The 25,717-nt window shown below is 31.4% G+C and overlaps 1 protein-coding gene across 1 annotated transcript in view; it reads right to left on the reverse strand.

Moving 5' to 3' along the window:
* Positions 1-1,462: 1,462 nt before the first annotated feature.
* The window catches only part of LOC144957645 (cytoplasmic dynein 2 intermediate chain 1-like), a 75,367-nt gene continuing 51,112 nt past the window's right edge, over positions 1,463-25,717 (reverse strand). The window contains exons 20-32 of the mRNA XM_078888990.1: positions 23,363-23,439; positions 22,655-22,730; positions 22,303-22,411; positions 20,740-20,812; positions 20,194-20,219; positions 19,258-19,322; positions 18,459-18,577; positions 16,436-16,523; positions 15,877-15,939; positions 8,949-8,994; positions 6,094-6,271; positions 3,748-3,817; positions 1,463-1,766 (exon numbers count right to left, since the gene is read on the reverse strand). Coding sequence (XP_078745116.1) covers positions 1,656-1,766; positions 3,748-3,817; positions 6,094-6,271; positions 8,949-8,994; positions 15,877-15,939; positions 16,436-16,523; positions 18,459-18,577; positions 19,258-19,322; positions 20,194-20,219; positions 20,740-20,812; positions 22,303-22,411; positions 22,655-22,730; positions 23,363-23,439 — 1,101 coding nt within the window. The 3' untranslated portion in view covers positions 1,463-1,655. The remainder of the gene's footprint in view (positions 1,767-3,747; positions 3,818-6,093; positions 6,272-8,948; positions 8,995-15,876; positions 15,940-16,435; positions 16,524-18,458; positions 18,578-19,257; positions 19,323-20,193; positions 20,220-20,739; positions 20,813-22,302; positions 22,412-22,654; positions 22,731-23,362; positions 23,440-25,717) is intronic.

A 25,717-nucleotide genomic window follows, 5' to 3' on the forward strand; every position in this document is an offset into this window, starting at 1 on the left:
ATCTCATCTGCACCCAGCATCAGTGCCAAAATCCTTTCTTGTGAGGCTATTGGGATCCTTAATAATCATCATAATAATAGAAAAACTGAATTTTATCACAATCGCATGACTTTTATTCTTCTTTACATCTGTCATTCACTCTCTATGATTAAAAAAAAAATTATTATTGCAATGAGTAGAATAAACTTTTTAAAAAATATATCGAAACAAACAAACAACATGGAGTTAGAAAAACGTCAAATAATGCGGTAATAATATTATATATAACAAGAGGTGAAAGAAAACCTCTCGTTGTGGCTCGGATTAAATTTCATTAAATAAATATCACAGATTTTGATGAACAATAAATAATAAATATATTATTTAAAAAAAGAAACCACAAAAACAAAGCGGGAATTGATACGATCCATGGCTTCCACCGCAAACTTTGAACTCCAAGAATATCTGGTTTTCTACTATTATTAACTGAAATAGCTTTTTCATCATGTGGTTCCTCCATTTGGAATAAATTACCTTTTGAGGTAAGAAACTCAGAATCCCTGGAGGCATTCAAAAGCAGGCTAAAGACAAATTACTTTAGAAAACATTTCTTTACTTGATTTTTTTCTTCTTTTAAAATGTATTTCTATGTTGTGATAGCGTTTTAAATATTGAATATGTCTGTATCTAATAGCTGTAGTCATTGTTTAATTAATGATAATATATATTTTATTTTTGTACAGCGCCTAGAGCTCATATTGCATGAGATGTCGGCGTTATACAAGTTTGCAGTATTATTATTATTATTATTATTATTATTATTATTATTATTATTATTATTATTATTATTATTAGGCCAAGATAATCATTCAACCAGTAATGCATCATTTCTATAAATATCGTGTAAACCTATCCAATAAAAATATTTTATTTTGAAAAGTGACATGAGGGGCCAAGATAACACTTCAACCAATAATACATCATATAGGGCAAAACAATCCAATGAAAATGATTTATTTTGATATGTGGTGACATTTTCGGCCAAGATAACCTCAATTCTATAAATATAGGATAAAACTATCCAATGGAAATGCTTTATTTCGACATGTGACACAACTGTTCATATATGGCCTGAGAGGCCAACAATAATGCATCCCGATTCATTATAATAAACAACAAGACCATTGATTGTCAATCATAAATAATTTGTCAGACAATGACATTATAATTCCTTTGTTTTGTTTTTCTTAATTGAACAGAGAAAATTTTATTTTGTTTTTTTTTTTCCTCGAAAATTATCATCCAGTCTGCAAGACTCCAAGGTATAGAATGTCAATGTCACCAAACAATTTTCACCTTCTGCAAAATCTGTTTTCTTTGACAGACTTAAATCTGGCTTTAAAAAAATAAAATCTTCCGTTGTCTTTCCATTTCTTTTCTCGGGGGGGGGGGGGGGGGGGGGGGGGGGGGGGGGGGGGGGGGGGGGGGTTAACGCTATTTTCTGAAAATAATTAATGATGACAAAACCCAACAAAAATTACTTTTTATCACAAATGAGAATGAAGGGGGGAAAATTTTCAGCAATTTTTCTAAAAGTTCTAAGAACTGAAAAATTCCTATCCCATTTTTACCAACACCCAAATATATAAAGATAAACCGTTCCCGTGAAAGTTTTATCAAAATCTGTCGATGTAGCTTGCTAGGAAATCTTCCTCCAATGGTTGCTGTTTCCGCATCTCGTCACTCACATTCAGGCACTCTATGGTTCCATTATCTAAGGCAAACGCCTGAGAGATTAATTAAAAAAAAAAAAGAAGAGAATTAAAATAGTAAATATCTATAAGATAAAAGAAAAAATGAAAATGTTTGCATAATAATACACAACACTGTAAAGTGTTAACAAATACAGTTAAGTCCGCTTAAGATAAACTCTTCTTCGTCTTGTGGAAACCTCCAATATTGTCGAGGATCACTCTACAGTTTGTAGGGTTTTACATTATAAACTTGCTAAAACTCTGCATATAATACTAATTTTAAAAATACATAGATTAAAAAGTCACGTTGTGAACTCTTTGGGATTAGAAACATTAAAAAAAATCTAAAGCAATGTTTATCCTATCCTATCCGTTTTCAGAGAAAAATATCGTAGTTTAGGAACTTTGCCAAAGATGAGGTATGGTAGCTTGTACCTTGGGGTCCTGATAGCTCAGTTGGTAGAGCACTCGCTTCACACTCAAAGGGGGATGAGATCAATCCCGGGTGAAGTTGAGATTTTTTTTCTTCTAACCCCTCCTATAAACCCAACAAAGATTGAGTCTGTTAGATCTGGTGATAGACTAGTGTCCTATCCAAATGGTAGCAAGCAATAGCTATTGTCTGTTACATGCTGTAGAAACTGGCTCCATGAGCCCAAATAGTTCTGAAGGACAACTTTTAGTTTGAACCAATCATGTCGCAGACAGGCAACAAGAACAGTAAGCCGATCTCTTGCCTTCTTGTCGGGCAGGCATTTGTTGTAGTAGATGTCTATCTATCATATCAGCTTTGCATGTGAATGTATGCAAGAACTAAAGGGTTGGGATTGGCATGTATGGATGTGGTGTAAGAAAGCCACTATGGCCTGGAACAGTTTATTTTAATTTTAATCAGTGCTGATGTGTGTTTATTTAATTAAACCAGATTTTGAATAGTTGGCTTATATAAGTATAAGGAAATAAATGGGACTGGACGGAAAGTTGATTTTAAACAATATTCTACCTTAACCCTCTCCTTACCAACTATAGAAAAATCGTCACATTCGTTACGATACAACCAACATTTTTCTTATTAAAATTTCTTTTGTAGAGCATAAAATTTAAAGAAAATGAACAGCGTGTTGTAGAGCATGTTTTGCTACAAAAACTACGTATCGCAAGAATTTTACTGCTCTTATGTCTGAGTGATAAAAAATCTATTTTGTGTTAGTTGGGTTTGAAGTTTTGGGGAAAATCCTGAAAATGGGTGGTAAGGAGAGGGTTAAGCAAGTTTATCTTATCCAGACTTCATTGTATAAGTCCTGCCTAGGCACTAACACTAACATAGTATCTCACCAAGTGCAGGTAAAAAAAAAAAAGCTTTGACTTTGAATAAAATAAAATAAAGCGATTCCTCCAAGTGGCTCCTATCAGCATTAAAGTAGACAAAATTTAAATTATTTGTGTGCTGAAACTGACCAAACAAGATCAAGAACAATTTGAGGACAAAACATCCAGTTTTGAGAGGCTATCTAACAATTTAATGAAAGAAAGCTTGACAACCCCAACCCCCTTCATTCTAAATTTATATCAGGATTTGATTTACAGTAAAAAAAAAAAATCTAAATCTTTATAAGGTTAAATTCATTTTTTAAATAAAAAAATGAATGGAATAATCATTTACCGCCAAAAAAAAAAAAAATTAAAAATAATAAAACCATACAAAAATATTTTTTTTATTAGGTTAAACTTTTATTTAAAACAATTTATTTATTTAGGGGGACTTAAAATTTTCTGGATTTTTGTGTGTGTGTGTACTAGCCACCCCTGCATAAATACTATATTGTGGGAATGGATGTTATGTTATTCTGCATTTAACCTAATAAACAGGAAATTTAAAGATGCACAAACGTCTATCAGGAAAGAATCAATTATTATTTTCATTTTGCTCTTTGGGTATGCATATCAGCAATAATACTCACGTCTGACTGAGTCAGTCGAATTATTTGAAGAAGAAGAGGAATATTGCACTCACCATCTGTGCTGGACGGTTTGCTCCAGAACTCAGAAGATCAGGGTCAGCCCCAATCTCCATACAAATAGCACTGGCAGGAAGAAAAATTAAAAAGAGCAAATTTTAATTCTTTACTTATCCTTTTCCTTTATAAGGAGTCATTTCAGAAATGGTGATTGACTTCCCCCCCCCCCCCCCCCCCCCCCTTTCCCTAAACTGCTCAAGCTGTGGATAGAGTGCGGCTATGTGGTCAAGTGGTATGATACTCACCTTCGGGTTGGAAGATCCTGGGTTCAAGTCCTGCTCTGAGCAGTGCATAGTTGAGTCCTTGGAAAAGGCTCTTTACTAACATTCTCTCACCAGACTCAGGTATAAAATGAATTTTTATGAGTAGTTCTCACTAAATTGTATTAATCAGACTATAAACGTCTAAGGTAACAGAAAGTTTTGTGTGCTCGTACATTATATCCGGCTGGCAGGTGTTGTGAATTATTTAACTAAAAGCATAGCATCAATAATTGAGACAATGCTGTTGCAGTCCAAGAACTCACATTTTACTTGTGTACGATAAGGAAATGTGAGTATCTTATCTTATCTTACTAAAGGCTTAATAAGAATTATCCTTAAAATGCCTTTTACAATAGTTTATAATTACAGAATCTCATATAGCTTGTATTGTATCATTCACAGATAGTTTTACACAACTTTGAATGTCAGGAAAAATGTATCAATAGGGCAGTGTAAAATCGAAAAATACTATCATAGAATACTGGTAATAGACCGGTAGATAACCACGCCTCTCGGACAATCATCATAATGTAAACAATGGCAGTGATTGGTAGACACAGCAAACTACACATGTTTTACTATCGATGGTTTGTGCTTAAGTAAAATACTCACTGTTCTACCACTTGATCAATAGAACCAACACAGACAATTATGTGTAAACCTAAACGTTTATAATCTGATCAAGAAAATCATGTGATAACTAGTCACCCATTTGGCGATATAAAAACAATAACAATGATCAGAGAGAGGGCGATTTCATTCACATTACTGTTTATAAACAACCAACTATGTTTGTCCGAGCATGTGTGAGGGTGTGTCACAAATTCCATGTTTTGATTGGTCAAAAATCTACTGGTTAATTGAAAACTGGTCAAGATCGAATGAATCATAAATGTAGGACAAAGTTCATAGTAAAGAGCCTTTTCCGCGGACTTGGCTATCTGATGCTCACTGTAAGACACAAACATTCAACATACAAGTCCAAAGCCGATTATAATACCATTATCATCAAACCACAAAGGAGGGGGGGGGGGGGTCCTGACTGTAGCTCAGATGGTAGAGCACTCGCTTCACACGCAAGTGGACCAGTGACCGATCCTGGGTGCAGTCCAGATTTTTTCCTGATTCCCCCCCCCCCCTGTCCACCCAGCAGTGAATGGGTTGAGTCTGTTCGGCTGTTCGGTTTGGTGGAAAGTACTTTGCGTTAGACTAGCATCCTATCCAAAGGATAACAAGCAATCACAATTGTCTGTTTCACGCTATAGAAACCGGGATAATGGGTCCAATGGCTCTGAAGGACTACTACTACTACTACTACTACTACTACTACTACTACTACTACTACTACTACTACTACTACTACTACTACTACTACTACTACTAGGTACTACTACTACAAAGCTGCAAAACGTCTCTGATAAATGGCAGACACTGGTGTCAGATAAAAATCTTAAAAGTAAAAGGTGTGTACGACACAGGGCCAGACAATGCGGAAAGAAAAATACAATCGAACACACACAGGTTTCTTCCAACTCCTTAGAATGTCGAAATTATTTTTTCCTTATTACTCTATGTACAAAGTTTCCTTGAACTGCTGTTTCTTTGACGTGTAAAGCATGTCCCAAAGAGTTTGAGGAAACCACGCTCGAGTGTACAAGAAATAATCATCCCAAACAGGCTGATTCTATGGAATGTTCTTTTTTTTTTCCTTGTATTTTTCTTTCTGCTTTGTCTGTTTCATACACAACTTTTAAGATTGTGCTTTATAAGGGGTCTCAAGCCAACAGCAAAACTAAACACGTAGGACGAGACATGATGTCTATTAGGCGATATTATATTTTATTTCCGACAGAGACAACGCTGTTAATGACCAGGCACTCCTTTTACACCTGGGGCCATTGAGAGAATGTGAGTATAGAGTCTTTTTCAAGGACTTGAGCTAAACACCGCTCAGAGCAGAACTCAAACCCCGGATGTCCCAGTCAAAAGGGGGAGTGTCATACCACAAGACCACATAGTCGCACCTAAATAGACATTTATCTTAAAAAGCCTTTATAACAAAAATATTGAGTAACTCACTCAGCAGTACGTATATTGTCTGTTTTAATGGGACAGAGGCCATTCTCCACAAGGTCAAAGGTCAAAACATTGGAATTATTATCAAGAACAAAGAAGACAGCTGGACGACTCCGAGACCAACGGACGCTTAGAATGGTCTCCCCTGAGATGAACTCCCTCCATGTTGCGATTGGATGTTCTGGAAAATAGAATGTGAGGGATATAATAAATATTTGTTTAGATTTCAAACATCAAAAAATCTAAATTTAAAATGAACAAAACCAAAAATCTAACACGTTAATTCCAATTAGAGAAATTAAACTTTTTAAAAACCCAAACAAACCATGAAGTCATAGACATAAAATGATAAGCATGTACGGTAATTTTGTAAAAATATTAAAAATAAATAGATAAATATCGAGAACATCCGACTTTAACTGTTAGAGAGGTGATTTTGAGAATTTAAAAACAAAACAAAATGTCCAGTTCCCATCACTTCTTCTTTTCATCTAATTCCACATTCTGTATGGTTGCCATAATGAATGCCACATTTACATGCATCTCGGTTAACTCACTCAACCCTAACATCGACTATATCTGTAGTTTACCCAGATTACTTTTACCCCATGCCTATTTATTACATTTTTCTGAGACAAATTATAGGCGTAGAAGTATCAAAGCTAATGTTTTTAGTTTTTACATGTTAATGGTAGTTGAATTTGGCTTGTGCGGCTATGTGGTCTAGTGGTATGACACTCGCTTTCGTATCAGAAGGTCCTGGGTTCGAGCCTCGCACTCTGCGCATAGTTGAGTCCTTGGAAAAGGCTCTTTACTCACTTTCTCTCACTGTACTCGGGTGTAAAAGTACCTGGCCGTTAACAGCGCTGTCTTTGTCCGAAAAATTGTAATATCGCCTAACAGGCGGCATGTCTCGTCCTACATGTTAAATGTTGCTGTTGACCAGGGACCCCTTGTAAATCGCTTTGAGCACATTTAGTGGATATTGCGCTATATAAAGCTCAATTTTAAATTTTAATTCTTAATAAAACTATCTATGTACATGCTCATTTTTAATATCATTTTTTCCAATTTTGAAAAGTAGCAAAAATCTCTAGGAATGAGTGAGTTAAATGCATCATCTTCCTCCAGTCCCACGCAGTTCTTTCATATTATTCTTTACCCTATCCAATCATATTATCTTCAGGCTTCCCCATTTTCTCTTTCCCACTAATTATATATCTAATATTTTCTTTCCAACATACTCTCTCTTTCCTCTCCTAACAATACAAACCATCTTAATCTGTCTTCTCTCATCTTTATTGATACGTTCTTCACTTCAGCCAACCTTCAAATCAGTTCATTTCTCACTTTACCTTTTCTTCTCCAGCCACGTGGCTACACTATTATTCCCACCAAATAACAGGATTGTCTATTATTCAAGAGGGAATGAGAGTTTGTTTTTGTTTTGTTTTTAAGGGTTTTACGGCACTTGCAACACATTTAGGTTATATCAGCGCCAGTAAAAAGGAAGAAAATGGGATAGTAAAAAGTTCTAGAATTACAATTAAAGAAACCAAGAGAAAGTAAGACAAAGGGGAGCTGGCAACAAATAGGGATCAGATGTAGATTCCAAGAGCATACAACCAATGTAATTAGTTTGAGATCACCTATAAGTCTCATCCGGACACAAGCACAAAATCCAACAAAGAGGAATACACTCAAATGCTTACATTATACATTTAAAATAACAATACATAACAGAGAGATGATTTACAAGGAAAAAAAATATCATCTCCCAAAACAACTATGCATTTGACTGTTTCCCTTCCAGCCAGGACTCCAGCCAGGGCCAGAACAAAACCAAGTAATCTCATTCCAAGACAAAGACAGAAAGCATGTTGGAAAACCGATGTAAGGGGATAGAAGACGCAGTATGTACCTCACTGCCCACTATGGGAGGTCAGGAACCCCACCCAGGGAATGGGAGTAAAGAGCCATTTCCTTGGACCTGGCTATCTGCTGCTCACTATAGGACACAAACATTCAACATACAGGGGCAGCGTGGCTCAGTGGTACAGTCTTTGCTTCGTACCTGAAAGGTGCAGAGTTTAATTACCCGCCGCTGCACTGTGTGCCCTTGAGCAAGTAACCTCGCCCTGGCTCACTTTGCGGCACTGCTCTGTGGCTGATGCCTGGGTTATTCCAGTCTTGAAATAGACCCTAAAGACAAATTTCCCCTTGGGGATGAATAAAAGGAATTTTTTTTTTTTGTCCAAAGCCGAGGGTATGGGAGGGGTTGAGATCTAATATAAGCTTAAAAAATTTACTGCACATGTTGCTTGTACGGTTAGAGTAGAGTCGGGACACCTTTGATATGGAATAAAAAAGGTAACCGTGTAATTCTTATAAAACCAACACAGCCAGACAAGAAAGATTGGTTGACTTTATCCCTTATTCGTGGGACACACTTAGATAAAGAATAGAACGTTTAGGATCAGCAAGAGGCATTAGGTTTAAGAAGAAGTTGACTTTTTAAGAGTGTTACTTAACTCACTCAATCGTAGAGATTTTTTGTAACTTTTCAAAATTGAAAAAAATGTATTAAAAATGAGCATGTGCATAGATAGATAGTATTATTCAACTACCATCAACGTGTAAAAATGAAAAAACATTAGCTTTGATACTACGCCTATAATTTGTCTCTGAAAAATGTAATTAAAAAGGGATGGGGGTAAAAGTGACTCGGGTAAACTACGAATATGGTCGGTGCTAGGGTAGAGTGAGTTAATGTGGATTCCACAAACGGATTTTTAAAGTTTTCAATTAAAAAAAAAATAGCAGTCTTATTTCAAAATCTTGAAACATTTTCCACAGACCTGATCTTATATGGAAAAGATGCAAAGTTCCATCTTGACATCCAGCCTGGAATGGAATAATGAAGGAAGAATATAATTATATAATGATAAAATAATAATAATAATAATAATAATAATAATAATATAAAAATAATAGAAAAATGAAATGATGATAATAATAATAATAATAATAAAATAATAATAATAATAATAATAATAAACAAAATAATAATAATAATAATAATAATAAATAATAATAAATAATAATAATAAATAATAATAATAATAAATAAATAAGAATAATAATAAGATGAAGATGATGATAATAATAATAATAATAATAACAATAATTAATAAATAATAATAATAATAATTATAATAATAATAATAATAAATAATAAAAATAAATAATAATAATAATAACAACAATAATAATAATGATAAAAAATAATAAATTAATAATAATAATAAAATAAAAAATAATAATAATAATAATAAAATAATAATAAATAATAAAATGAATAATGATGAAGATGATGAAGTAATAATAATATAATAATAATAATAAAATAAAATAATAATGATGAAGATGATGAATAAATAAAAATATAATAATAATAAAAACAAATAATAATAAATAATAATAAAAATTAATAATAATAAAATAAATAATATAATAATAATAATAATAAAATAAAATTAACAATAATAATAAATAATAATAAATAAATAATAATAATAATAATAATATAATAATAATAATAATAAATAATAATAATAATAAAATAATAAAATAATAAAAATAATAATATAAAATAAAAAAATAAAATAATAAAAAAATAAAAAAAAAAATAATAATATATAAAAAAAATAAAATAAAAAAAAAAAAATATAAAAATAAAAATATAAAATAAAATAATAAAAAAAATAATTAAAATAAAATAATAAATAATAATAATATAATAAAATAATAATAAAATATAAATAATATAAAAAATAATAATAAAAAATAAAATATAAAAATTAAATAATAATAATAATAATAATAAAAATAAAAAATAATAAAAATAAAAAAAAATTAATAAAATATATATAAATAATAATAATAATAAATAATAAAAATAATAAAAATAATAATAATAATTAAAATAATAATATATAATATAATAATATAAAATAAATAATAATAAATAATAATAAAATAAAATAATATAATATAATAATATTAATAATAAAATATAAATAAAAATTTAATATTAATAAAATAAAATATAAAATTATAATAAAATAATAATAATAATAAATAATAAAAATATTATAATAAAAAATAAATAAATAATTAAAATTAATAAAATAATAAAAATAATAATAATAAAATAAAATAATAAAAAAAATAATAAAATAAATAATAAAAAAAATAAATATAAAATAATAAATAATAAAAAATAAAAAATAATAATAAAAAATAATTAAAATAAATAAAATAATAAAATAAATAATAAAAATAAAAAAAAATAATAATAAAAAATAAAATAAATAATAAAATAATAAATAATATAAAAAATATAATAAAAATAAAAAAAAAAAAAATAAAAAAAAAAATAATAAATAAAAATAAAAAAATTATAAAATATAAAAAATAAAATAAAAAAAATAAAAAAATAATAATAATAAAAAAAAAAAAAAAAAAAATAATATAAAAATAATAAAAATAAAATAAAAAAAAAATAAAATAAAAATAAATAATAAAATAAAATAAAAAAAAATAAAATAAATAATAAATAAAATAAAAAAAAAATAAAATAAAATAAATAAATAATAAAATAAAATAAAATAAAAAATAAATAAAATAAAAATAAAATAAAATTAAAAAAAAAAAATAAAAAATAATATAAAAAAAAATAAAAAAATAATAAAAATAAATAAAAAAAAAAAATAAAATAAATAAAAAAAATAAAAAATAATAAAATAATAAAAAATAAAAAAAAATAATAAAATAAAATAAAAATAAAAAATAAAAAAAAAAAAATAAAAATATAAAAAAATAATATAAAAAATAATAAAAAAAAAAAAAAAAATAATATAATAAAAAAAAATAAAATAATAAAATAAAAATAATAAAAATATAAATAAAATAATAAAAAATAAAATAAAATAAATAAAAATATAAAATAAAAATATAAAAATAATAAAAATAAAATAAATAAAAAAATAAAAATAAAAATAAAAAAAAAAATAAAAAAATAATAAAATAATAAAAAATAAAAAAATAAAAAAAAAAATAATAATAAAATAAAAATAAAAAATAAAAAAAAAAAATAATAAAAAAAAAATAAAATAGATAAAATAAAAAAAATAATAAAATAAAAAAAAAAATAAATAAAAAAATAATAAATAAATAAAAAAAAATAAAAATAAAAAAAAAAAATATAAAATAATAAAATAAAATAATAATAAAAAAATAAAAAAATTAAAAAAAAATAAAAAATAAAATAAAAAATAAATAAATAAAAATAAAAAAAAAAAAAAAATAAAAAAAAAAATAATAAATAAAATAAAAAATAAAAATAATAAATAATAAAAATAAAAAAATGTTAACAATAAAAAATTACAAATAAAAAAAAAAAAAATTAATTACAATAAACAAAAAATAATCCATTTAAAAAAAAAAGATTAAATGAGAAATTTTTAAACCAGATAACTATGCTATTCTAAATACAAAAAAAAATAAGATAACAAAATGAAAAACAAAAAAAAAAAAAAAGAACAGAGATCGTCAAGAAAAAAAAAAAGAACAATTTTAAAAAATAATAATAAAATAGTAAAAAATAAAAATAATTTGAAATTAAAATTTTCTGTCACAAAAAACAATCAATGGGGGTCCCGATAGCTCATTGGAAGAGCCCCACTTCCAAAGAAAGGACAGAGAGCGATCAGGGGTTTTAAATCGAGATTTTTTCTGATCTTAACTACGCCCTAAACCGCCATTATCTAAAATTTCATCGGGAGTTTTTCATTCATCCTTTTTTTGTTGATAAAGGGGAAACCCGAACTTCATTTGTCTGTTTTTTGTAATTAAATTGAAGCTTACATCCAATTTCCACAAAATTTCTGATCTTAACAAACGCCACTACCACATATCTAAAATTCATCGTGGGTGTTTCATTCATCCTTTATTGTTGAAAAAATTGGAAACCCGAAACGTTTCATTTAAATCTTTTTTTTCTTAAATTAAAAGCTTACATCCAATTTCACATATTTTCCTGATCTTAACAAACCCCCACTCCCACATAAACCATTCATCGTGGTTTCAATTAAAATTCCTGTTTTTGTTAAAAAAGGGGAAACCCAAACGTTCATTTGATCTTTTTTTGGGTCATTAAATTGAACCCTTACATCCAATTTTCACATATTTCTGTCTTAACAACCACAACCCCCCTATCTCAATCATCTGTAGGGGTTTCATTCTCCTTTTTGTTGAAAAGGGGAAACCCGAAACTTTTCATTTAACTGTTTTGTAATTAAATTGAAGCTTACATCCAAATTCACAAAATTTCTGATCTTAACAAACCCACGACCACATTATTCATTCATCTGTATTTTTTCATTCTTCCTGTTTTTTTGAAAAGGGGAAAAACCCAAATTCATTTGATCTGTTTTTGTAATTAAATTGAAGCTTACATCCAATTTCACATATTTTCTGATCTTAACTACGCCACACCACTTTATCTCATTCATCTGTAGTGTTTCATTCATCCTGTTTTTTTGGGTAAAGGGAAACCCAAACGTCATTTGATCTGTTTTGTAATTAAATTGAAGCTTACATCCAATTTCACATATTTCGATCTTAACTACGCCACTACCACATCATCTCATTCATCTGTAGTGTTTCATTCATCCTGTTTTGTTGATAAAGGGGAAACCCGAAACGTTCATTTGATCTGTTTTTGTCATTAAATTGAAGCTTACATCCAATTTCACATATTTCTGATCTTAACTACGCCACTACCACATCATCTCATTCATCTGTAGTGTTTCATTCATCCTGTTTTGTTGATAAAGGGGAAACCCGAAACGTTCATTTGATCTGTTTTGTGCATTAAATTGAAGCTTACATCCAATTTCACATATTTCTGATCTTAACAACGCCACTACCACGTTATCTCATTCATCTGTAGTGTTTCATTCATCCTGTTTTGTTGATAAAGGGAAACCCGAAACGTTCATTTGATCTGTTTTTGTAATTAAATTGAAGCTTACATCCAATTTCACATATTTCTGATCTTAACTACGCCACGACCACATTATCTCATTCATCTGTAGTGTTTCATTCATCCTGTTTTGTTGATAAAGGGGAAACCCGAAACGTTCATTTGATCTGTTTTTGTAATTAAATTGAAGCTTACATCCAATTTCACATATTTTCTGATCTTAACTACGCCACGACCACATTATCTCATTCATCTGTAGTGTTTCATTCATCCTGTTTGTTGATAAGGGAAACCCGAAACGTTCATTTGATCTGTTTTTGTAATTAAATTGAAGCTTACATCCAATTTCACATATTTCTGATCTTAACTACGCCACTACCACGTTATCTCATTCATCTGTAGTGTTTCATTCATCCTGTTTTGTTGATAAAGGGGAAACCCGAAACGTTCATTTGATCTGTTTTTGTCATTAAATTGAAGCTTACATCCAATTTCACATATTTCTGATCTTAACAACGCCACTACCACGTTATCTCATTCATCTGTAGTGTTTCATTCATCCTGTTTTGTTGATAAAGGGGAAACCCGAAACGTTCATTTGATCTGTTTTTGTAATTAAATTGAAGCTTACATCCAATTTCACATATTTCTGATCTTAACTACGCCACTACCACGTTATCTCATTCATCTGTAGTGTTTCATTCATCCTGTTTTGTTGATAAAGGGAAACCCGAAACGTTCATTTGATCTGTTTTTGTAATTAAATTGAAGCTTACATCCAATTTCACATATTTCTGATCTTAACTACGCCACTACCACATCATCTCATTCATCTGTAGTGTTTCATTCATCCTGTTTTGTTGATAAAGGGGAACCCGAAACGTTCATTTGATCTGTTTTTGTAATTAAATTGAAGCTTACATCCAATTTCACATATTTCTGATCTTAACTACGCCACTACCACATTACTCATTCATCTGTAGTGTTTCATTCATCCTGTTTTGTTGATAAAGGGGAAACCCGAAACGTTCATTTGATCTGTTTTTGTAGTTAACTTGAAGCTTACATTCAATTTCTCATTATTATTATTTCTTTGAGCTTCGAGCAACAACAGTTACATAACAACAATGAGACCTTATCTGTTCACATGTGGATGTTTCAGGATCCCCTTTGTCAACAAAACAGAATGAATGAGACAACAAAGATCAGGGATGCCAATACGCTTCAACAGTCGTAACATCGCTGCCCTCGTAATGATGCATGGTAACTTAGTAACTGGCTCTAAACTATTGGAACAATGGTGGACGCCCTTATGAAATATTTCTCCGACGAGCATAAAAGCGTATCCAGAGGAAAAAAAAACATTATAAATCTGATCATGTTTTGACTTTTACACATTCTGATCACAAGACATATGAAAAGTTCTAGCCAGCATGAAGAATAAAAAGTACAGATTTTCTTTGTTTAGAACCACAACGGCCGCCATTGCTGGGCGACGTGACATCAGACTATTGAATCCAATTCAGGCCAGTAAAAATTTTACTGAACTTTTACTCAAAACACAAAGATTAGACCGACCCTTTTCTGAGTGCTGAACTCTGGTAAAAAGACATTATGTACTTATTTATTTCCCCGTTTAGCAGGTGATTGGAAAATATACTGAGGGTTTATAACATACTGAATTCCGTAAATGTGTTTGTACATTTGTATGCATGTCACGTCTGTAAACGAATTTCCATTTTTTTGGGATGAATAAAGTATATATTATCATATTATTAAAGCATTTCTAAATATTCCGTAAAATTGGCAACCTTGAAAGATGAATGAGAGATGGGAGGATGACATTGTTAAGGCACGGTTAAAAAGGTGCCATTATTAATAACGTTCAACAATTTTTTTCTTTTAAACTCAGAAATTTTTCATGTCTTCATTGGACTGGAGAATTGCACTGAAATAATTGCTTTCCAACAACAATGAGACTTCATCCGTTCATATTTTGATCCAATATAGAGGATGTTAGTTTCAATATTTCATTCAAAAAGCTTAATGCAATAGCTAATAATTTACCAGTAAATCTCATGTTTAAAGGGACAAATCGAGTTACCTAAGGACAGGAAGGCAGGAAAATCATTTGACAAGTCAACACCTGTGATGCTATTTAAAATGCATCATTTCTCATCCTCAAACAAGTTTAATAAAAACTGGTTATGCTGAATCTCATTTTGTCATATTCTTGTTAATTTTTAGCTGTTCGTGATGCCCTTTCAGGTGGCATCGTTAGATGCCGAGGAACTCTCATGCGCTTTTCTGATTATTAAACTTGCTTTTCTATTTGTTGCCAAGCTGTTGCTTGGGCATTCTATGAAGGAATATAAATAATCCATAAAACAAACGGCAGACATCAACAGGAGACACCCTTGTCCAAAGTGAGCAAATTGGGGGTTAATAATCTTGCCCAAAGAAAAAAAAAAAGGAAAGTGCCTGAAGCAGGGCTTGAACCCCCCCCCCCCCCCCTCAACCCCCCTCCCCCAATAATTTTATGTCAAACTACCAAATTTGATACCAGTATGGAAACCTGCATAAATATAAAATATATTAACTGATTTTGTATTTTTGATTTGTTTGTTTTTCTTTTGTTTGTTTTTAAAAATCATTTTTACTTATGTAAAATGAGAACTGAAAAAAAAAATAATAATAATACACAATAATCGCCTTAAGTCAAAACTTTACTCACCAACCATGGGACTGTAGGCTGGTGGATAAGCTCTCTTTCCAAACCTGACCCCATGAACCACACAACCCTGTCAGAAAGATATTGAAGCATAAACGTCACACATGCACGTCATCATGCAATAGGCAATATGTCAAGTCTGTGTTGTATAAATGGAAACATGAAATGTCTCCTGACACAAAAAGTGACCCCAGGTAAAATTGATCATAAAGTGAAGGGATAAAACATCTTATTCTTCACCATAAATCTTATATATAGTGCAATCTCTGGATAACGACACCCCTGAATATCGACAACCCCTTGGATAACGACAATGACCTCTTGTCCCGATTTTTTTTGCTACATGTTATTAGTAATAAAAACCTCAAAATAGCGACATACATTTTAGTAAATCCCCTGTTTCCCTGTTTAGCGACATCAATATATAATAATTGGCAGTTGACACGGACGCTTGAAACAAAAAAAAATCTAGCCTAATAGATAACCTTGCTTCCAACCAACTTCATCTCGTCCGCTTAGCCAATAAAAACTCTTTTAAGGATCTGGGTAAAATATTTAATTCTTACAGCATCAGTAGTCACATATAGGTGGTTGAGGTCTGCTGGATTCAACTGTACGTCCAGGGCTTTGATTTCTTGGGAATAGGACAGATATCTGGAGAAAAATATTAAAAAAAGAAGTTAGTGAAAGGATGCAACAAAACACGACTGACTCTTTTATAAATAATAGTGTGAAATGGATTGTAAGCTTCAATTTAATTACAAAAACAGATCACATGAATGTTTCAGGTTTCCCTTTTATCAACAAAACAGGATGAATGAAACACCACAGATGAATGAGATAATGTGGTAGCGGCGTAATTAAGATGAATAAACAAAACATTGGTTGACAGGATCAAAGTGATACTAAGCTGCTGGAAGCTGTAAGTAGCCTGTAAAAAAAAAAGAAATAAACAAAAGTTTTAAAAAAATTAAAATTTGAGCCTTTATATAGAGCAATATCCACTAAATAGACTCAAAGTGCTTTACAAGGGGTCCCTGTCCAACAGCAACATTTAAGATGTAGGACAAGACGTGACATGACACCTGTAAGGCGATATTATAATTTTTTTGGACAGAGACAATACTATTAATGGCCAGGTACTCATTTTACACCTGAGTACAGTGAGAGAATGTGAGTAAAGAGCCTTTTCCAAGGACTCATCTATGCGCCGAGTTAGGCTCAAACCCAGAACCTTCCAATCCGAAAGCGAGTGTCATTCCACAAGACCACATAGCAGCAAATGAATATAACAGCTTAAGAAAAAATAACAAAATACCAAAAAAACAGAACGTTTCGGGCTCAAAACCCTTCTTCAGCTAACAACAAAAAAAAACCAGCCAGATTGACAACAGAGAAATATTCGGTCTGTCCTCTCTGTAAAGAAAAAGCTTGGTCTTGAGCCCGAAACGTTCCATGTTTGGTATTTTGTTCTTTTTTGAAGCTATCATATTCATTTTTGTTTATTACTCTTTTGGAGGTGATTATCTTTCTTGTGGGGATCCCAATGGCTTAGTTTGTAGAGCACTGGCTTCTCGTGCAAAGGGATGTGAACAATCCTGGATAAGGTCTAGATTTCTTTCTGCCCTCTTCCCCCCCCCCCCCCTCCCCCTGTCCACCTATGCGATTTATACCATTCAAAACTTTATATGGGTGGCTATTAGGTCTAGTGGTATGACACTCGACTTCGGATTGGAAGGTCCTGGGTTCGAGCCCTGCTCTGAGCGTCACATAGTTGAGTCCTTGGAAAAAGCTCTTTACTCTCATTCTCTAACCATACTCAGGTGTAAAATGAGTACCTGGCCATTCAAAGCGTTGTCTCTATCAAAAATTTATTTTTTAAAAATATCGCCTTACAGGTGTCATGCCTTGCACTACATGTTTAACTCACTCAATCCTAGAGATATTTGCTACTTTTCAAAATTGGAAAAAATGTATTCAAAATGAGCATGTACATAGATAGTTTTATTTAACTACCAGTAAAGTGTAAAAACTAAAAACATTAGCTTTGATACTACGCCAAAATTTGTTTCAGAAATATGTAATAAATAGGCATGGGGCAAAAGTGACTCCGGGTAAACAATGGATATAGTCTGGGTTAGGGTTGAGTGAATTAAGTGTTGCTGTTGGTTACGGACCCCTCGTAAAACGCTTTGACTTTGAGTATGTTTAGTTTAGCGGATGGCTGCCTCTATTCTCACCCCCCCCCCCCCCCCCCCACCCCCCGGCCGATTGGATTACCAAAAAAAAAACTTTTTGCGATTTGGATTTGATTGATTTTTTTTTTTAATTGTGCAACTTGTGACAAGAAACTTAACAAATTACTGCATTACAACCTTTGGATTAAACATACAACAATTGTGGACTACTATTATTCTATTATGAAGACTAGCATCCCGGGGGTGAGAATAGTCACTTCGTTAGCGGATACTGCGCTGTATAATTGCTCTAGTTTTTTGTTTTATTTTTAATAGACAGAAAAAGAAAAGACAATGATTTTGAAGTATATGAAAAGTTAACCAAAAAAAAAAAAAAAAAGACTATACACACTTGTTGGGGTTATTGAGTAAAATGTTAGAACTTCTGATAAGTTTGATTTTCCCTCCAGGAGAAAGGCCAAGGTCATGTTCAGATCCTGCAGGGTCAGGGACGGGGATCTCTGCCACAACCTGTGAAAAAAGAGTGAGTTTATGAATGAGTATAAAATAAAACAAATAGCTGCTGGCTATAAGTAGTGACAGATGTTGTAAGAGGGCTAGTACACTAAGTATGCCTAACAGGTGACTGGTACAGTATGAATTGGAAAGTATCATTATTGCCTGCTGGGGCATAGCTGCCAACCCACCAAGCTTATTAAGAGGGAGTTTTGGACAGAAAGTCAGGGAGATTCAGAAAAAATCAGGAAGATACATAAATGTATAAATCTACTGACTTGTTTACTTTTTTTGAATGCTTATGAGTACTCAATCTGAATAATTTAATTACAATCGATATCAGCCATGTATAGCTATTTAACTTCACTAAAAAGAACGGATTCGGTATCGGCCTTTCCGATTATAAATCTACCACAATACCAAACGACTTAAACTCACTTCCGTTTACAAAATGGAGAACCGGAATTTCACGTATGTTACCGGAAGAACCGAACAGACCCGCATGGTAGGCTAACATGGGTTCTAGGCCTGGGCCTACAGTCAGGCTACTGCACGATAATGCGGGAGATCGGTGTGACGATTATAAATATAACTTTCTGATCCATTAAACATTTTTGTGTTAAATTTTAATAATAAAAATCTAGATCTTAAAATTTAAAATCACAAAATTTGAACAGAAAACAAAGTAGGCCTACCCACAAATTGACGGCTGATTTTTCTTCTACTGATGCCAGTTGGAAGGACAAGCCTGAGCTAGATTCTGTTTGGAATGCGTAGAGACAAAATCAAAGAGAAAAATAAAATGACAATGAAAAATATATAAATATTAAAGAGCACAAGATTTAATTGGCTCTAACAATAAAAATTTGAGATTTTATTTGCTTAAAATTATTTGTCAATACTTTCTATATTTTTTCGGTTAATTCATAGGTTGATTATAAATGTCAAAAAAAATTATTAAAAAACAGATCTCATTCAGAGCATATCAGTCTTGGATTAGATGATCCGAGAAAGACGAAGTGATAATAAGTATCACTTAAAATATCTAATAAAATAAAATTTCTTTATTTCATTCTTAGGTATTTAGGGTCTATCTCAAATTAAGACCGAGATAACCCATGAATCAGCTGCATTATGGAGCTGAAAATTGAGGAATGAGGTACACTTAAAGTGAAAATCCATAAGAATAGTGCTTAGAAATAAAGTAAAAATCTTGTGTGCGAAGTGTTACTGCAACCAAGCGTAAAAATATTTTTAAAAACACATAATACATTCTTTAGGATCAATGGCTGAGGTTTAAGTTTCTTGCTCATGGAAAAATTAGACGGTGATGATGAGACTCATGACAAGATTTTCAGGATGTGAGTAAAATACATTATCTACTTAGTCCTCTTGACATCCCCCCCCCCCTCCCTCCTCTCGCCCCCTCATTTTTATAGATTTCACACATTGACTATTTTATCTGCATCATATAAAGATATCTCTCCGGACACTGATTGTACTGAAGTTAATTTGATGGTACAGCAACTTGTCATCACGTAGAAAATCTCTCTAGTGGTTTTACAAATCCAAGCTTCTAACAGCTTCCTTATGTTCTTTGCTTAACTTAGCAGTGAAAAAAAATTACATACCTGCTGTTTCCTCATCTCTCTTCGATCTAAACAATTAGAGGGAATTTAAAAAAATAAATAAATAAATAAAATGAAAGAATATAAATAAAAAGATAATTATTAACATTTGCAATTAACAAAAGAAAGATATTAAAAAGTTATGGACAGATTTAAAAAAAAAATTAATCACTAATTTTAAAATAGCTTGGGAAATTTTTAATAATCCAACAAAATGCAAAGAAGAAAAAAAAAAAAAATTTTAATGAAAAGCTGCAATTTCACCCACAAAAACAAAAGAGGGGACATAAAAGTAAATAAATAAATAAGTGATAAATTTAAAGGTATGTATAAATTAAAAAAAAAATAATAATAATAATTAATAAAATAAATAAAAGGATACCAAAAAAACCCAGAAAAACAACAAAAACACATACATATACATACACAAACATATAATATATAATATCACCATCATCGTCATCTTACTTCGCAAAAATCACCATCATGATCTTCCACATTATCATCACCATCATCGCTCACAATATTCGCATAGAAAACCCAACTCACCCAACAACTGAAGAATGAACAGCAGTAATAGCCTTGACAGGACTTTTATGATTTTCGGCCTCTAACACCCCAGCTGGGAATAACAACAAAGATAATAAGGATCAACAAATCTGAAGATTTCTTAATGATAATATCAAGCTTAAAACAGCATTTGAATTGCTAAGGCTCTTTTTTTTTCTATCTTGCGGTGTTACACAGCGGCTGACGCCTGGGTTATTCCAGTCTTCCCTTGGAATAGACACTAGAGAAAAATTTCCCGTATGGGATGAATAAAGGGAAATTTTTTTTTAAAGCTAAAATCTCCTTTTTTCAACTGTAAGCCATCAAATAAAAATCAAGGATATGCAAGGAGATGGAAGAAGAGGATATCAGAGTTAGAATGACCAATCAGATTTAGTGACGAGTGAACTATGCAGAGTTATAACAGGTTTTACACAATGACTTGGAAGCCATCTTTTATCATTTTTGTCCTCTTTTGTTTCAAGATTATTCATTTTTTTAAGACTTAAAAGTTTAACATCATTATCATCATCATTATTATCATCATCATCATCATTGCCTTTTTCACCCTGGGTCAGGTTATAGGCCACCGACATACAGTTTCCATTTTTCTCTATCCCAAGCTAACTTTTTTATCTAGAAACTCTAGAAGCTAAAAAAGTATTTGAAAAGTGTGTACGAAACACTGCTGGACAAAGCAAAAAGAAAAATTACACTGACATGGTGTACAGATCGAAGCTTAGCTTAGACTATTTGAAAAAGAACATATAAGTATTGAAAAAAGATTATGGGATGGCCGACTTGACCGTATTGCCATACAAATATAAGATGTGGTTAAGATTATAACAAGAAATGAAGTGAGTAGGAAAGTCCCAGAAGACAAAAGAGAATAAAAACTTCACGTTGGTGATGGGGGGCTCGAACCCGCGACCTTACTGGTACAACAACTCCACCAGGCCGGGGAGATCGTGACTCTACCGTATGAGCCATCCACGACCCCACTCACGTGTCTGGGTTATGATTATACTCTGTGGGGTATAACTCAAATTTTAAGCCTAAAACATGCCATATTTGGTATTTTAATCTTTTTCAAAGCTGTCGTATTCATTTTTGTTCATTAGTATTGAAGCTGTGGTTTGACTTCGTTATGTATCTCAATTTATCAATATAAAGTGTCGCTATTAGTTCTTGGTTGTATATTTTTTACATTTTTGTGCATTTGCATATATGTATGTATACATTGTCGCCATAGATTCTCACTTTGTGTTGATACATTTTTATGCATGTAAACAAATTTCCATTTTTTTGGGATGAATAAAGTATATATTATATTATTATTATTATTATTATTATTATTATTATTATTATTATTATTATTATTATTATTATTATTATTATTATTATTATTTTACTGACTTTACCAGATTCCACTGAGAAATGAGCTTTAAAAATCTGACCTTGGAGGTTAAAATCAGAATGGCAAAGATTTAAGCCCTGAAAAATATAATGTAAATAACGACTAAATCCATATACGTGGCAGGTTGTATGTATCAATTTGTTTACCGGTCATATAGGTAGGAAATCGCACTATATGGTCGTCATCTTTATGAGGTAAGGTTTTGTGTTGGGCTACTGGTTCTCTCAGATCCCATAGACTCACAGATCCATCATACTGGGGTGGGGAGGAGAGGGTTGAATAAAAATGAAAAGAAAAATTATATTTGGGACAAATCATCTCTTTCTCCCTCTCTCTGCGTCTCTCTCTCTCTCTCTCTCTCTCTCTCTCTCTCTCTCTCTCTCTCTCTCTCTCTCTCTCTCTCTCTCTCTCTGAAACACACATACACATACACAAACACAAAGCCATCTCAAACACACACAAACGCACATAGCGAGAAGACACAATAAAAGTACTCACCATTCCAGAAAATACTAAAGAAGCTTTGGTTGGGCTAAAACAGGCACACGTAATCATCATTTCACTCACACAGATCCTATGGATGAAAAGTGTACACATTAAAAGTATAATTCTGTTTATTTTGTGGGAAAAATTCATATCTAAAACTAAATATTGAAAGAAAACCTTGGAGCATGGTGTTTTGTTTGAATGCATTCTATAAATACAACCTTTATTTTTGTGTGTAAAATAAAACATTAAATTTTAAAAATCAATAAAATTCCCTTTATTCATTCCATAGGGGAAATTTTTCGCTCGGATCTATTCCAAGGGGAGACTGGAATAACCCAGGCGCCAGCCGCAGTGCAGCGCCACAAGGTGAGCTAGGGCGAGGTGACTTGTTCAAGGCCACACACCGCAGCGGTGGGTGATCGAACTCGGTACCTTTCGGGTACGAAGCAAAGATTGTACCGCAATGAGCCACGCTGTGGCAAAAATTACATGAATTATTTCTTTTTTAATGAGTGTAATCATTTACGTAGGAAGCCCCATAAATCAATGTGCGAAACTCGCAGATGAGAGAGAGAGAGCTGGCGAACCATGATCTCCAACGTCGTGTCCGACATGGAACATCGGTAAAGGTAATTCATTTACTGGTAAGATACTGGAGTTTTCGCTCAGACACAGTGACAGCAATGCAGCTCGAGGATTTTAAAGAATTAGACTTACCTGAATGGATAAGCCATCTGAGACAAATTCCAGACACACAGGACGTACAAAGAGTCAAAGGGAGACAACTTCTCTTCCTGTAAATACAAAGAAAATGAATAGACATCATGACAATTTAAAATGTAACTAATTTAACTAATATTAAATTATAATATATATATATATATATATAATATATTATATATATATATATAATAATATATATATATATATATATATAATATTATATATAATATATATATATATATATATATATATATACCACATATAAAACATAAAGCAGGAGAGGGGTCAATGATACAGCCATGGTCGGGCAAAGGTCACCAAATTGTAAAATAAGTTGAAAAACCCCCCCAAAAAACGTCGTTAATAAAAATGTTTGAACCAAAAATCTGAATAAATTAAAATATGAACAAAAACCTTTTAATATAAATAGGAAGGCCGATTAGTAAGAGGCTATTAAATCATTACATATTAACCCTAACACCAACTATATCCGTAGTTTACCGTAGTTTACCCGGGTTACTTTTACCCCATGCCTATCTATTACATTTAAAAAAAATAAATTATAGGCATAGCATCAAAGCTAATTTTTTTAGTTTTTACATGTTAATGATTGTTGAATAAAACTATGTATGTAAATGCTCATTTTTAATACATTTTTTCCAATTTTGAAAAGTGGCAAAAATCTCTAGGATTGAGCGAGTTAAAAGTATGTATACCTGCGTGAAAATATAATCATGTCTGAAAACTAATTGCAATCATGAGGCTTAATCTAAGATTGTCTTGTAGTGGGACAATATTCTGTGTTGGTTTGAGAAATTTGTAGTTCCATTACAAAAATAAGACTATAACAACTTATCAGACTTGTAAGTGAGTACACATCAAATAAAACCAATGGATTTCCTCTTGAGTAAAGACTGAACAACTTCTTGAGCTTAATCAAAGGATATCAAAATTCTGTGGCCACCTCATGGATGAACCTGATTAGCCAACATTTCTTGAAAAATGAGTTAACGTGAAAAATATGATACAAACGAGTCAAAACTTTTAAAACATCTTTATATAAAATATCTTAATAATTGAGCTTTTATATTGTGCAATATCCACTAAATGTGCTCAAAGCACTTTACAAGGGGTCTCTGGTCAACAGCAACATTTAGGATGGGACATGACGTCTGTTAGGCGATATTACAATTTTTCGGACAAAGTCAACGCTGTTAACGGCCAGGTACTCACTTTACACCTGAGTACGGTGAGAGAATGTGAGTAAAGAGCCTTTTCCAAGGACTCAACTATGCGCCGAGCGCGAGGCTCAAACCCGGGACCTTCCGATTCGAAAATGAGTGTCATACCATTAGACCATATAGCCGCACGATACAACCAGTGGATGTGTTCTTGTCATTGAAATAACCTGTCTGATGTTCTTTTTTTAAAGTGTGGGGAAGGGTAAAATCTATCACATGATGTACATATTACCATATGTTACAGTGAAAAACATAATAACCAGTCGGATGGTGAAAAGATTTGAACTAAGATATTGCCACGATTAGTTAGAAAGTCAATTTTTATCAAATATGAGTTCTTCTCATAAGTCATTAAATCAACCATTTATCCACATCTTCGGTAAATATCAAAGCTTAATTTCACTTCTAAATATTTTTTTTTACAGCTAGTCAAGGTGAAAAAGTATGAAATTTGAGAAAGGTTGCTGGATAACTTTAACATATATCTGACCATAACTTCATGAAAAATCCCCCGTTCTTTTAGAAAATGAAAAAAAAAAAAAACCCGACTGATTATGTCATGCACTGTCACATATTTGTTTAATAATTTTCAATCTGGGGGGGAGGGGCGCTTTTGAGGTTTGGTCTGAGTCACCCCATCCCACGGTAATATTATATAAGTTTTGAAAAAATGATGGGATAGCTTTGTAATTATTGCCCTTTAACTTTCTCCTTACCAGCCATTTTCAGGATTTTCCCCAAAAACTTGACACCCAACGAACACAAAAAAAAAAATTTAAAAAAAAAACAAAAAAAAACAAAATCACTCAAACACAATAGCAGTAAGTTCTAACGATAAATAATTTCTTTAGCAAAACATGCTCTACAACACACTGTTCATTTTCTTTAAATTTTATGCACTACAAGAGAAATTTGAATTAGAAAAATGTTGGTTGTATCGTAACGAATGTGACGATTTTCCTATAGTTGTTAAGGAAAGGGGTGAAATCATCAATATAACAATGGACTTTTCTTTAATATTAATCTTATGGCTAGCAAAATGGCATTATACTTAGATGCAATCATGCTTTAATAAATGGCAACGAAATTTGGTAAAAATATAATCAAA

This window comes from Berghia stephanieae, chromosome 12, assembly GCF_034508935.2.
Source record: "Berghia stephanieae isolate SIO BIC M18660-M18661 chromosome 12, UCSD_Bste_1.3, whole genome shotgun sequence".
NCBI classification, from domain to species: Eukaryota; Metazoa; Mollusca; class Gastropoda; order Nudibranchia; family Aeolidiidae; genus Berghia; species Berghia stephanieae.